Raw genomic sequence first — 14,668 nt, 5'->3', positions numbered from 1 at the left:
GCAATGGAATAATAGTTTCAAAGTTATTTTTTCTGGAACTCTTGACTGTTGGCTATTATGTCAAGAACATAATCAAAGGTGTATAAAAATCCTTCTGAATAAAGGTTGTGTAAGTGTGTTCTGAGCATGCAAATATCCTTTGTATCTGGTTCATATCTGTGATCTAAGAAGAGTCCAAAATCCCATATTGAAAGAGCGGACACACTTGTGTAAATGACACCTAATTCTTGCTGTCCACTGGCCGGTTGCTACTGATAACAACTGTTGTTTAGTACTTTTAGAGTGCCGTCCTCCTAGAGATTTCATACTAACAATTAAAGGGCTATAGGCATGCTGTTGACTTTTGTGCAGTCCATGTATCTGATTCTCCATACAAGAAAGTACAAGGAAGATGGACAGCCTGAACAAGCCTCTATTACTATTGTATGTTCCCTCCACAATGGAGGCAAATAGTGCTCACTCTAGGGAATGAATAGTCATCAGTCAGTTGAGAGGACTGGAAACACCAAAGCTTGTAAACTGTGCAAGTATTTTCCTGCAATTAAACTTTTAAGCTATGACACTTGAATTAACCTAACCAAACCAAACACTAGGTGGCTGTACCAACCATGCAGCTTTAGAAAGCATGAATAGCTGAACTTCAGCTTTAGAAAACATGAATTACTGAATTATAGTACCATACCATTAAAAAAATAGCATATTTTTCTTATGTATTATAGATATATATATATACAGTACTCTGTTATATGCAGCAAATTGTTGAGGGTTCTAGACTATGTATAATAAAATAATTTTACGTTTTCAAATAACTCATAACTAAAACATTTTGCTGTCTTTATGATTTCAACAAGATAGATAGATACTTTATTAATCCCAAGGGGAAATTCACATAATCCAGCAGCAGTATACTGATACAAAGAAACAATATTAAATTAAATAGTAATAAAAATGAAAAAAATTAAAATAAAATTAATGTTCGCATTTACTCCCCCGGGTGGAATTGAAGAGTCGCATAGTGTGGGGGAGGAACGATCTCCTCCGTCTGTCAGTGGAGCAGGACAGTGACAAAAGTCTGTCACTGAAACTACTCCTCTGCCTGGAGATGATCCTGTTAAGTGGATGCAGTGGATTATTCATGATTGACAGGAGTTTGCTTAATGCCCGTCGCTCTGCCACAGATGTTAAACTGTCCAACTTTACTCCTACAATAGAGCCTGCCTTCTTAACAAGTTTGTCCAGGCGTGAGGCGTCTTTCATCTTTAAGCTGCCACCCCAGCACACCACCGCGTAGAAGAGGGCACTCGCCACAACCGTCTGGTAGAACATCTGCAGCATCTTACTGCAGATGTTGAAAGATGCCAACCTTCTCAGAAAGTATAGTCTGCTCTGACCTTTCTTACATAGAGCATCAGTATTGGCAGTCCAGTCCAATTTGTCATCCATATATATATATATATATATATATATGTATGTATATATATATATATATATGTGTATATATATATATATATATATATATATATATGTGTATATATATATATATATATATATATATATATATATAATCGTATAATCTTCCATATATCCAATATAATCTGGGATGTGCACTTTTTTATATTAAAGTAACTCTGAGATACCTGCAAGATTCACAAGCAATTACAGTGAGGAAGTAATAGAGGTGCAGTTCATTCTAATGCAGTTGAGTTTATTATAGTCTTTCAGATATTTGTTATCAGGAATTTTAAATTCATACAAAGCTTAGCTTTTAAATGAGTCATATTGTTGGGCATGCTGACCTTGGTTACTTTATCAAGCTTAATTATTTTAACAAGTGATTATTGTGAATTACTGCATTTTTCCAAGAATACAAAACATAACTTTATACTAATATATTTCTAACCTTTCAGTGAAATAATAAATGATGGTTTATGAACACTGCCATCAGACTACTATTAAGTACAAAAAAAGGTATAAACTAGGGTATCATGTAATGTAAAAGCATTTTGATTACATTTTGTTATATAGGATTTCTATATTCATCTTTTTCAGCTTATTATGTGCAATAAAATCGTAGTTGTTTATTATATTATTTAGATGAGCATTGAAAAACAATAGACAACACACTCAATAGTGTGTCACACTTCAAAATTAAATTCCTTCATGTATTTGAATATAAGCCAGTCATGTAAACCTTTTGTTGATATTAAGGTTTACTGATATCTGCTGTTTCCATTACACATAACCCAAAAGGTTTTCATGCTATGGAATATTACCTTCATTAAAACTCTTAGTTGGAAATATAACTACTAGTAACAAAACAGAATTGGAAAGACAGTTGAAGAGTAATACGTTTAATTTGAATCATTCTGTGTAATATAAAATTGCCCAGTCAGATCATTGCTAATACTGATATTTTAAATGAATAAAAAAAATTGTTTTACAGGCATTAGAAATATTTTTGTTAACAGTATTGTGATGAATGTAGAGTAATACTCATGCGCCAAAGATACGGTGTCACAAATATATGTTATTATGAAATAGGGATGCGTTTAAAATGTCTAGTCTGTTTTTCCTTCATATTTCAAAACAGAGATGAAGGAAGACAGAAGAATGGAGATAAAACATAGACATTGCAATTGGGATCTCTGTACTTATGTGCATCGCCTGTAATAATCTTTTTCACACTTTATAAAGTGTGAAATATAGATATTAAATAAATAACAAGGAACATTCAAAATGCTAATTTTAAATGTGTACTGCTCAGTCATTAACAATATTCACAACCAAAAATCTGTCCTTTGAATTGTTGCCTAGTTTCCTTCCATTATTTTGCATCAGTTGATTTGGAAAATTGGTTCTTTATAAGTGATGGCTTACTTCTGGTTACCCTTTGTTTTTTAAATTTCTTATCTGTTCAAAGGTTTGAAAAGTACCAGGTATTTAGTAAATTAAAAAGCATTCTAGTCACTTATCCTGCCAAAGCAAGATAGGCAAATGGCAGCAGAAGACTTAACTTTCAGTTACTAGTGATGTGCTTTGTTTGAATCAACTGCATCATGTTTGTATTTGTTTCTCCCGCCTTTGTGCTGCTTATTTGAGGAAATTGATTATTTCTGCCTATCATTTACATAAACAGTGCATCTGGCTAAATTGTAGCTTGTTGTTTTGCTAAAGTGAAACACAGACATTAAAAATGAAAAAATCGTGCTTCTGTATGTTGTCTGGAACTCTACACTTCTATTTTTTGATTACTTTGGAAATACAGTGTTTGCTAGTGAAGTGCACATTTTCAGTACCATAATAAGAAAGAAATATCTAAAGGATAAGGAGAGTGTTATCAAAAGGTAGCTAAGATTTGTTTTAGAATTGTAATAACTCAAAATTGGCCATAATTAATTTAATAATTTGAAGGAAATGGTTCCAGATTCCTTGACAAGATTAGAGCAAAAAAGGTGTGGAAGTGAAGAGAAAAAAATAACCAGAAAAGTAATATAAATGTATGTGCGCCCAATAGCAGGTTTCTTTCCAATTTGTTGTCAGATTATCCTAAATTTGTCTGTGTATGATCTCAAAAAGACAGCACAGGAATGCTGTTACAAATTACAAGATGGTGATCCACATTCCATATAGCTCATCGTAAGGAAGCTTGATTGGATTGAGATCTGTTAACTGGGGAGTTGACTGTATTTAAAATATAATTTACAGTTATCTTCCTGTAAGTAAACTTGCCACAAATACACAGCCCACTCTTACACTGCCAGGCTCTATTATTCCATCTAGAAGGATGGATCCAGAGACTCAAGGGGGGTTTTCGCCATATCCTGGTCCTCGCATTAGCATGAACCTGTTGGAACAAGGATTCATCAGACTAGGTGATGGTTTTTCTCATTTCTCCAGGGTCCAGTGTTTTTGTTCGTTAGTCCACTGCAACATCACCTTCTTGTTTTTTGCTGACAGAAGTGGAACTCATTTGGGTCACTGGCTGCCATACCCCGTCCATAATAAGGTACGAGTTGTGTGTACTAATATGCCTCTTTCCCTCCACTGCTATGCTCAACTGATAGCTGACTATCCTCCTACATTGATAAATGACAACAGACGACAAGACTTGCTCAGTAGTCCATTTCTGACAATAGGACAAACATAACTTTTTTTCTTTCTTTTTTTTTTTTGGACACTCTCAGGCATGAAAGTCCTGGTTGGGTTGCATTCCAGATGTAACTCACAGTAAACCATCATCTTGCCATGTTTAAAACCAACTTAATTTCTTGGCCTTCCAACAAACACCTCAGCAGAAACTGAGAATAAACATAAGATGTCTTCAGTTGTGTTCAATTTAAGGATGCAGAGCAATGTGTTTTATGTATTTACATATATTTTTTTCTGATGTATATATTTGTGATAATTTAAGTATTTTATCAGATTATTATACATATTACTGTCATTGAAAATTGCCTGTCAACAGTAGCATTATTTCCAATGTTTATATCAGAAGAAATTAACTTCTGTTTGAAACCTTTATGCTTAATCAAATGATTTGAAAATATCAGTAATCAATGTTTTTTTACCAGTTTCTTTATTAGTAACTTGTACTGGGGCTGGTGCACAATATTACACAAAATATATGGCCAGCTGAAATTAATAATGTTTGTTATGAAATGTTTTCCAAGACGGAACTTAATAAAGGAACATGAATGCCTGTTAGGACTAGAGTACTAGATGCCAATTTTTACAGACACCATTGGTCCTGAAGGGCTGATTGATAATATTAACCTGTTTTGCGAGAGGTTCAGCAGGGCAGAACTGGCAACACCGAAAAAGAACCAGAGCCTGTCCCCAAGCAGGAATTCTTACAAGAGTTTGCATCTCCTACTGGAGGCAGAGTGAAAGCTGGTCCCCCACCAAATAGGTAATGAATGTTATTTACAATGCTCCTGAATTTTTGCTTTTAATCTTCCTATTAAAATGTATAGTCCTACAAATGTATAAATGGTGTGTTATAGGTATATGTTAAAATCAATCCAGGCTGTCTCTCCTATGCCTAATGTAGTTTTTTTTTTTTTTTTGCTTTATGTTTTTGTTTTTTTTTAAACAGGTTACTCAGTTTCTGTTTACTATTTATTAAAAAAAAATTAAGATGGTAGATTTAATGATATGAGGCATTTCTTTATCACCACTATCCACTGTAACCATTTTTTCTAGATTGTAGATTTCTGTGTTACATCTGCTGAGTCACTCAAGCATCTTTTTCCTACATGGAACTTAATATTCTGGTGACGTACTGCTTTCCACATTCTTAAACCCCTGAAACCCCACTCTCTCCCCCCACCTCATCCTCTACCCCAACAACTCTCAATATCTACCATTTCCATATCATCCAGAGGAGATCCACAGGTGGTGAGAAGTAAAACTGCATGATGAAAGTCCTTCAGTACAGCTTACTATTTCCTTGTTTTTACAGTCTGCGTAAAAAAAAAGTTATTGAGGACGCTACAGTGACCCTTCAGCTCTGTTTTACCATGTTTCATAATTTTGTGTTCAGCAAGCTCGAGTTATTTTTTTTAATCTTTTGAAATAGATAATAAGCCAAATCCCTTTAACCAAGTGACCTTAATTGAGATGAAAATGTTTTTGGTTGTATACAAAGACAACTTAGAGCAGATCCATGATTACATTTTTTAAAATATATTAAAGCTGCAGTCAGTTTTGGATGTGCTCAGATGGAGAAGAGGAAGCAGTCCCTTTCAGGTAGCTAGTGTTTATCTAAACTATGTTGGCTTTGTGGACAGTATCTTTTTCTGTGACACAATGAAGATGAATACTTTTTTTTTTTTTTTTTTCAGAAAGTTGGGTGGAACAATTGATGTAATTGGTGGGCAGACTGGAGCCATACGAAGAGTTGAAGGGAGGAGAAGAGAGAAGCATGGATCTGAGGAGAATCCAATCCAGGTGATTAAATCAACCAAAAATGAGATACATAAATTTTGTTTCTGCAGATACAGGACGTTGCAAGAACCTGATGTCTCTTCAAGGTCCATAACAAGTGAAAATACAGTAAACCATTTGTTTTTTTCCTTTCACACTTGTGGTTTTGATGTGTTGTGTTTTGAATACTAGAATTCAGCAATAAAACATATTCGCTGCATTTGAATTATATTAGCAAGCAAGTGCCTGTTAGCCAGATAACCATGTATCCTAGTCAGGCTCTCCCCTGAAAAGTTTCAACTGAGCTACAATTTGGCCTTGCCACATGCAAGACAAAGGATGAGGATTAGATGCAGTGCCATTTGGGTTAAAGGCAAGAGTGGAGCATGCCCAGGCAGTCTAGACCTTGGCATTGTAAAATTTTGTATATGTTCTTTGTTTAATCAGATTGTTTATCTATTATTATGGCTTAGGTCAGACCACAGTATAGGGGCACAATAATCCAAAAATGTAAAAGGATTTACATAGTTTTTCTCACAACTTTGTTAAACCCACATGTGTCCTTATCATAAACAAATTGATTTGGTTTTTAAATATGTATTACTTACATGTCAACTTTTGAATTAGGCCAGTTAAGTTACCGCCTCTTGCAGTGTGTATAAATTGTAGATATATCTTCCCTAAAAATATTATCAGGATCTGTAGAGATGACTTAACAAATGTCTGCTACATTAAGTAGTATGTTATTATATAAATAAAGTTTGCTTTGGTTCTTGCTATGTCAGTGTTTTAGGTATGTGTATAAGATAATGGTTCATTTTCCTTCATTAAATGTATTTATTTTAGAGCATTAGAAAAAGATTAAATACTAGTAGCATTTTTATGTTGCAGTTACTATGTGAAATTATATGTTATAAAAGCAAGTTAGAATGCTGAATGAAAGTATAAAAGATATGAAAACAATCTGATGTTTTAACAGTCCTGACTAGAATGATCCTGTATGATTTAATAATGTCAGAATTAAAGGCATATTGATTGTAGTTTAATTTGCCATATTATATTACTTGTGTAACTTTAGTGAAACTGTGGAAGTTAGGGAAACCACATATTGTGTATATTTACCACTATCTGAGAAATTCACTTTTGGATTTTAATTAGATAAGTATCTTGAGGTGAATATCATGAAAGTTTAAGCAAGTGGAGTTTTAAGTAAGCATGAATGGTATAGAATGTATGGTAACGCAGTACTGAACTATCCTATACAGCTACAGATTTTGGAAGCTATTATATTTCAGTTTTCTTTATTATTAGTGTGAGGCAAGCAGCACAGTTCTGAATTCATTAACCTCAAAGCTTTTTATATAAAATGGAAGAGCATAGTAAAAAATATTTGTTTCTTTCAATTAATTGCTAGAATTGCATGTGGATGATGTCATGTAATCAAAATGTAAGGTATTTAAATTCACAGTGGGAATTAAGACTATTTAATATAGAATGTGATGAAAAAATAGTGATCTAAATATGTTTTTAAAACTCTCCTTTATCAACACCTTCCATTCTTCTTTAATTGTAGCTCAATATAAAACTGATCAACTGAATCAGAATATGAGTTTGTGGCTTAGTGCCACCGGCAAATATGTGGAAAAAACAGTTATGAATTCCTTAATTTTCTACCTGCATAATACTTTTTTGTATTTGCTTGCATGACTTGAATTTGTAAAAGTATATTTGAAAATGGAATTATATTTTTTTCTTAATTATAAATCACCCATTGTAACCAAAGAAGAAAATGTGCCACTTGGTCTCACCTGACCTGCTTGGGCTCTAAATAAAGTTGCTCATTGCTAAATGTGTAGGGTGTAGAAAACGTCATTAAGTTTTCAGTAAAAAATGAAAAAATCCTAAGTGATAAAAAGATTGCTTTCTGGTTGGCTTTCTGATTATTCTTTCAGTGTAACAAAGTTTATTAAGATGTAGTACCCAGGAGTTATTAAGCAGTGCATACTGTCAGTCTGATACAAACTCTGAACAACTTTTACACAAGAATGAGTCACTTCCCTTTATATTTAATATAATTCTTAGTTAATTCTGTCACAAAAAACTTTATAAATGAATTACAACATAGTTTTGTTCAATTGAGAAACTAATTCAAATGCAACGATGTGGGGAACCAGGGTATTTTGACAGTTTTGAGTACAAGGCAATAATCAACCCTGGTTAGGGTTCCTGTTTGTTGTGTGTCTACACTTACTCCCACAACACACAAACATGTACAGGTCCAATTTAGAGGCAGGCCCATAACCGCTGTAAAATCATAAGCTCTTCAAATACGAATAGAGCACAGATTTCATAACAATACTTACCTACATACTTTGAAATGCATGAAGTTATTTTCTTGACCTTGTCTCCTACATTAACTTAATGAAAATGTACCATTTAGTTCTTGTTAAATTAGTTGTTTGAGGAATGATCATTAATAACAGTTACTGTTGCCCTTTGGTTAAAGGTTTGTATTGATAATTTAATTGCTTTACCAATTTAATAGCTTTGTCATGTCAAATTCCATGCAACTGGCATTGTGGCAATAAAGTAAAATAACATTTTCAATCCAATGTAGTCCAGGTTAGATGCATGGGGTTCAGAGCCTAGCCCTTCTCTAACTGAGTGTAACACAAGAACAATACATGAATAGTGGCCAGTGTCCACCTACATACAAATCCATATCAGTCTATTTCACCAGTTAATCTAATATGTATTGACCACTTTCTGATATGGGCTATATAGATATAGAACCTGTAAGAATGTGCTGGCACCTCATAAAGATAGCTACATACTGAACTGAAACCCAAGAGGTAGCAGAAATAACAATTACACCTCCACGTTAGTCAATTAAACACAATCAGTTTTAAAACAATAATAAGAAAACTGCCATTAAAATAGGTAGAACTAGTTTTAAATTATGGACAACGGCAGTTTTAAATGAGGAAAATGTAAAAGTTAAAACAGAAGTGCTGCAGATTAAAGCTGAGAATATTCATTTTTAATACAAAGTAGAAATTATGCAAATAATTTGGATCATAGTTTTGGAAATGAATGATATTCTACATTAGGAATACTGCCTTGTAAGATATATTATGGATTTACACAATAAATATTGAAACTGATACTTATATTATGTAAAGGAAAAAGCAGTTTCAGATTCAGAAAGTTGAATGGTTAGATGGGTGTAGGAAGAGGGACATTCTATAATGAGCCTATTTAGTTTTTTTTTTTTGGAATTATAATTTTTGATCAAAGTTGACCACACAATTAAAGGTTGGGGGGATGATGCTATAGAATGCAAGATTATTAGTGAGTTACAGAAAGTGGGTTCTGTAAGGCATTGAGAACTAAGTGACATCAAGTATCTCTTAATTGTTGTACCCCCAGTGTTCTTAATTACTATTTGGTAGTAACCCTGAGGTTTCATTTAGGTTCTTGGAGACCACGGAAACAAGACACAGCAATTTACACCTTCCAGTGGGCCTCCTCCACCACCTCCTCCCATTGCTGCACCTCCACCCCCACACTTCTTGCAACCTCCTCCTCCCATTACCAGTGTTCCTCCTCCACTGCACCCTCCAGGTAAGATGGGGTTTTCAATTTTATTGACAAAGCTTCTTAAACATATTTAAAGCCATCTTTCTGTAACCTTTTTATTTAATTTTCTTGTTGCTTTATTTATAAAATAAAGAACACAGCGTTGATAAAGTATAATAATTATGGATGAAATTGTAATAAAACATACAGTTTTGTTGCCTCACAACTGATTAATCATTTTACCTTTTCTCATTCATATTCCACTGTGAATTGCAATAAATAGTTAAAAATATTATCAGTGACTTGTAAATGATAACATTTTATGTAGTTAAAAAAGTCTACACTAATTTAAACATTTTCACATATTGTTGAGTTCTTGTACATTTTTCAAAATTGTGATTACTCATCATTATAAAACTGCTCAAGCTGTTCCAAATTTTTTTTTTTTATGTCATAAATAATTTAGGTTGGTGACTTAGCCTAACTGCCTTTCATAGAGTGGCACCGAGTTACTGTCTGTGTGTTGTAAAAGGTTGTTCAAATAGATTGGTGTCAGGAAGAGCATCCTGCTTTAAAATCCCTGTTTGACATCCGTTGCACTAAGTGATATAAGGCATACATTAGAAGAACCTTCAGTACCCTGTTGGCACCCCATCCTTTGTATAAGAAATAGAAAAATGGGGAACCCTGTTGCACCAGAGAGGGCACAAGCTCAGTTTGTGACAATCCTGGACCATAGAAATTTCAGGATTCGGGAGGTATGAAAAATAATGGAGAGATACAGAGAGAGAGTCTGGTTGGCCAGAGATCAGCTTGGAACGTTTCAAGTATAACAAGAAAATTAGATGAAGCAGTAGAATCACTAAACAGAAGATTGTCTAATGGAAGCACCAGGAAAGCAGTTAATGGTCAAACCATTATGGTCCAGTATATTTGTAATTGAAAAAGTGGATACAGTGGCAGTAGTAAGATATTGAGTGTGCTATAGCTTTACATTTTATTATTGGATAAATAATATATTAAAAAAAATCATTTTCAGGGCTAAATAAGGAAAAGATGAGTTTTAGAATTTTTTTTTATTTTTGAATACATTTTTGGTGAGATAATGAAGGAGTAGTGCTGATTGTTCATCAAAATATGTGGAAGCATGTGCATATTATTGTCAGGGGATTTACAAAGATTCCACCTTTGGTATACATACTGCTGAGCACAGGAGGATTCAAAAGATTGGTGTTTCAATGGGAATTGCTTTGCACAACTCCATGTTTGAGAAGGTAGGATAGTTGTCACACTCCATGCAGGTGGCGTAGTGGTAGCACTGCTGATTTGCAGTAAGGAGATTGTGGGTTAATTTCCCAGGTCCACCCTACGTGGAGAGCGCTTTGAGTAGTGAAAAAAGCGCTATATAAATGTGAAGAAGTATTATTACCGCTTAGAATTAAGGCCAAAAAGTTCTATCTTGGTCTCATCAGACCGGAGAATCTTATTTCTCACCATCTCAGAGTCCTTCAGGTGTCTTTTAGCAAACTCCAAGATAGAACGTTTTGGCCTTAATTCTAAGCGGTATGTGTGGAGACAACCAGGCACTGCTCATCACTTGTCCAATACAGTCCCCACAGTGAAGCATGGCGGTGGGGGTGTTTTTCAGCTGCAGGGACAGGACGACTGGTTACAATCGAGGGATAGATGAATGTGGCCAAGTTCAGGGATATCCTGGACAAAAACATTCTCCAGAGTGCTACGCACCTCAGACTGGGCCGAAGGTTTACCTTCCAACAAGACAATGACCCTAAGCACACAGCTAAAATAACGAAGGAGTGGCTTCACAACAACTCTGTGACTGTTCTTGAATGGCCCAGCCAGAGCCCTGACTTAAACCCAATTGAGCATCTCTGGAGAGACCTAAAATGGCTGTCCACCAACGTTTACCATCCAACCTGACAGAACTGGAGAGGATCTGCAAGGAGGAATGGTAGAGGATCCCCAAATCCAGGTGTGAAAAACTTTGCATGTTTCCCAAGAAGACTCATAGCTGTATTAGGTCAAAAGGGTGCTTCTACTAAATACTGAGCAAAGGGTCTGAATACTTACGACCATGTGATATTTCAGTTTTTCTTTTTTAATAAATCTGCAACAATTTCATAAATTCTTTTTTTGTCTGTCAATATGGGGTGCTGTGTGTACATTAATGAGGGAAAAAAATAATTTAAATGATTTTAGCAAATGGCTGCAATATAACAAAGAGTGAAAAATTAAAGGGGGTCTGAATGCTTTCCGTACCCACTGTAATAGAGGTATTGAGAAGAAGAGGAGATACTTTATTAGTGGTAAAAATGAATGTGGAATGACACAAGGACATCTATAAGCAAGCAGTGAAAAATGACAGACATTGCATAGTGAAGGGTCAAAAAGTTCATAAATTGGAGTTGTCAGATGTCATGCAGAATTCATTATATTTTTATTAAGCACATTTGTACTGATGAACCCGTTGTGCTAAACAATAATCAAAATGGTTAAAAAGGAAATCCAATGTAAACAAAAACAATATTGAAAAATAGCGAAACATTGTGCAGTATATAGAAAAATGTACATATTCATACATACCTTAAACCTGTTTAATCCACTTCAGGATTACAGAGATCTGGAGCCTGTCCCAATTGTTTGATAGATGGGAGGCAACACTGAAAAGCCAGTCTGATCACTGCGTGCAAACACACTAATTCATGGTTCAGTTTAGAATTGCCATTTCACCTAACGTGCTTGTTTCTGTAAATTTTAGAGTAAAACCCAAACAGACACAGAGAGAATGTGCAGACAATGACCAGGTGCTGGATTTGAACCCAGTATGCTAGATTTATGACTATTGTTCCATCAAATCAAACGATAAGAATTTTATTTGTACAGAAAATGTCAGAAAAAGTGTCCATTAAATACATCTGGTCCAAGGCAGACAAAATGCCACCATGGCCATTGAGAACAGAAATAAATGTAAAAGATTTTAGTGAAACAAAAACAATTACTACAGTTAATTAAATGGTATGCTAAAGTAATGAGTCTTCAACCCTGACTTAAATAAAGATACTGATGGGGCTTCTCTAATTATTATTAGATCATCCCAGAGTCTGGGTGTCCTATAGTTAAGGCCGTTGCCTGTTATGCTAGTTGCATTTATCCTGAGAATTGCTTCTAGGCATGTCGTGAAATATAGGCATTGATAAGTTCTATAAGGTAAAGGATGGCTAAACTTTGAACAACCTTATGTGTGACAAGCAGCATTTTTAAACGAGCTCTACATTAAATTGAATGTCACTGGAGTACTTTAAAAACTGAGTTCCATGATAACACTTCTACGTTCTGGCTATGATCCTTGCTACAATGTTTTCAATTAAAAGTAGTTTAGTAAATGAACAAGTTGAGCTGCTTTACTGTAACTCGTTACAGTAGTCAATTGGGCTTGAGACAACTAAATTAACTAGTTTTTAAGATCCTAAAGCTTAAGAATTCAGATTGGCAGCATCCCTTCATGCTGAAACCACAATTGTCAGCCATAATACCAACAATGATTAGATGGCTTACAGAAAAGAGTGCATTCTGACACAGCTGTAGTCATCTTTCCCAGCAAAACTATCTAGGTAGTCATGGAGATCATGAAGCAGGAGACAAGCCACATTCCCATTTGTCTTTGAAGAGTACAGCTGAGAAGGTCAGCAGCTTTACATTTCTTGCAGAGAACATCACTGTTGACTTTATGTGGGCATAACACATCTTGGCTAGTCAAGAAAATTCAGCAATGCCTTTACTTCATTAGACATCCAAGGAAAGTCCAGATGTCTGCTCCTAGGCTTACCAACTTCTATAGGTGCACACACAGGCTGCATAATATAATCCTATGGCATATGCTTGGCTCAGGGCCACTAAGCGCTGTAGAAGGTGGTACAGGATATTACTGGCACACAGCTACCATTTAGTTCAGGAATTATATAACACATGCAGTCCTGGAAAGGTACACAGTATTCTTTAAGATCTCAGCCATCATGTACAGTCACTTTTTTCTCTCTCTCTCTCTCTCTCTATTCATCTGATAAAGAGTTTAGGACCATTAGTACTCACACCACTAAACACAGGGAAAGTTTTGATCCACAGATCTAAGTTTACTCAAAAGTCTATAATAGTGACAAATACATATTCTTTTCTGTATTGTATATACTGTACATATGTTACATTCAACATATGCTGTATTCATTGTCTTTTTTTGGTAGGCGTTGGCATTGTATTGTTGTCAGTAGTTCATACAAATAAGAATTTCATTGTACTATGTATATGTAACAGTAAACTTGAACTTGCATTTGACTTCTTATGTCAAAGAATTACATTTAAATTTCAGTTGAATTCCTTTAAACTAAGATTCAGGCCTTTTGATTCAAGAGTATTTAGTGTTACATTACCACATGACCAACTAAAAAAACTTGTTTTTTTTTTGTTTTTAAATTTAAAGACAGAAAATATAATTCATTTTATTTTTGTATAATGTTCTTCACTAAGTGTAGGCTTTGTGTGTCATACAAAAGCAATTGCAAACTTTACAAATTATTAATTACATAATTTAAAGTCATAAAGATACAAATTTGTTAAAACACAAAATGAAAAAAACATTTTTAAACGGATTAACATAAATAGAACCTTACAATATTTGTCTATTAATATTTTTGTTAAAGCTATGACCAGTTGACGACAGATGAGAGGAAAACAAATACTCCAGCTAACAGCATACCTGAAGAAAATATTGTTGGGCCCATGGTCAGTTATAGCAAAAAATCATAGACAAAGTAAGATACAATCATTGTCCTGAAGACCATAGCCAACTGGCCATCCACCCTCCTTCTACAGTAGGTATTCTGTGTTTGGCTGTCTAATATCATGACAGAATCATTCTTTCCTTGGATTCCAAGGCTCCCGGTGTTTCAGATGTCTTTCTATAGGCAGGAAAACAGCTTGGAAGTAGAACAGTTGCACCAAATACCACAGCAGGACACAGAAGATTAATACAATAAAGGAGGGTCAGCAGCAGTTCATAATGTATTGTATTACTCAAACTTACTGTATATACAGATGACGAACAAATAGATACGCAATATGTACAGCTAACCAGCAGCTGAAATCACTT

At 34.6% G+C, this 14,668-nt stretch overlaps 1 protein-coding gene across 3 annotated transcripts in view; it reads left to right on the top strand.

Moving 5' to 3' along the window:
• The window catches only part of LOC120537288 (pre-mRNA 3'-end-processing factor FIP1-like), a 33,827-nt gene extending 19,579 nt beyond the window's left edge, over nucleotides 1-14,248 (top strand). For 2 of the 3 annotated variants that reach the window (XM_039766110.1, XM_039766111.1), the window contains 5 exons: nucleotides 4,788-4,909; nucleotides 5,695-5,748; nucleotides 5,844-5,949; nucleotides 9,399-9,549; nucleotides 14,220-14,248. In XM_039766110.1, coding sequence (XP_039622044.1) covers nucleotides 4,788-4,909; nucleotides 5,695-5,748; nucleotides 5,844-5,949; nucleotides 9,399-9,549; nucleotides 14,220-14,233 — 447 coding nt within the window. In that variant the 3' untranslated portion in view covers nucleotides 14,234-14,248. The remainder of the gene's footprint in view (nucleotides 1-4,787; nucleotides 4,910-5,694; nucleotides 5,749-5,843; nucleotides 5,950-9,398; nucleotides 9,550-14,219) is intronic. The other variant, XM_039766112.1, reaches the window with a different exon arrangement.
• The last annotated feature ends 420 nt before the right edge of the window (nucleotides 14,249-14,668 follow it).

The sequence above is a fragment of the Polypterus senegalus genome, chromosome 10, assembly GCF_016835505.1.
Source record: "Polypterus senegalus isolate Bchr_013 chromosome 10, ASM1683550v1, whole genome shotgun sequence".
Lineage (NCBI taxonomy): Eukaryota > Metazoa > Chordata > Cladistia > Polypteriformes > Polypteridae > Polypterus > Polypterus senegalus.
This window is presented reverse-complemented; position numbering and strand designations above follow the sequence as displayed.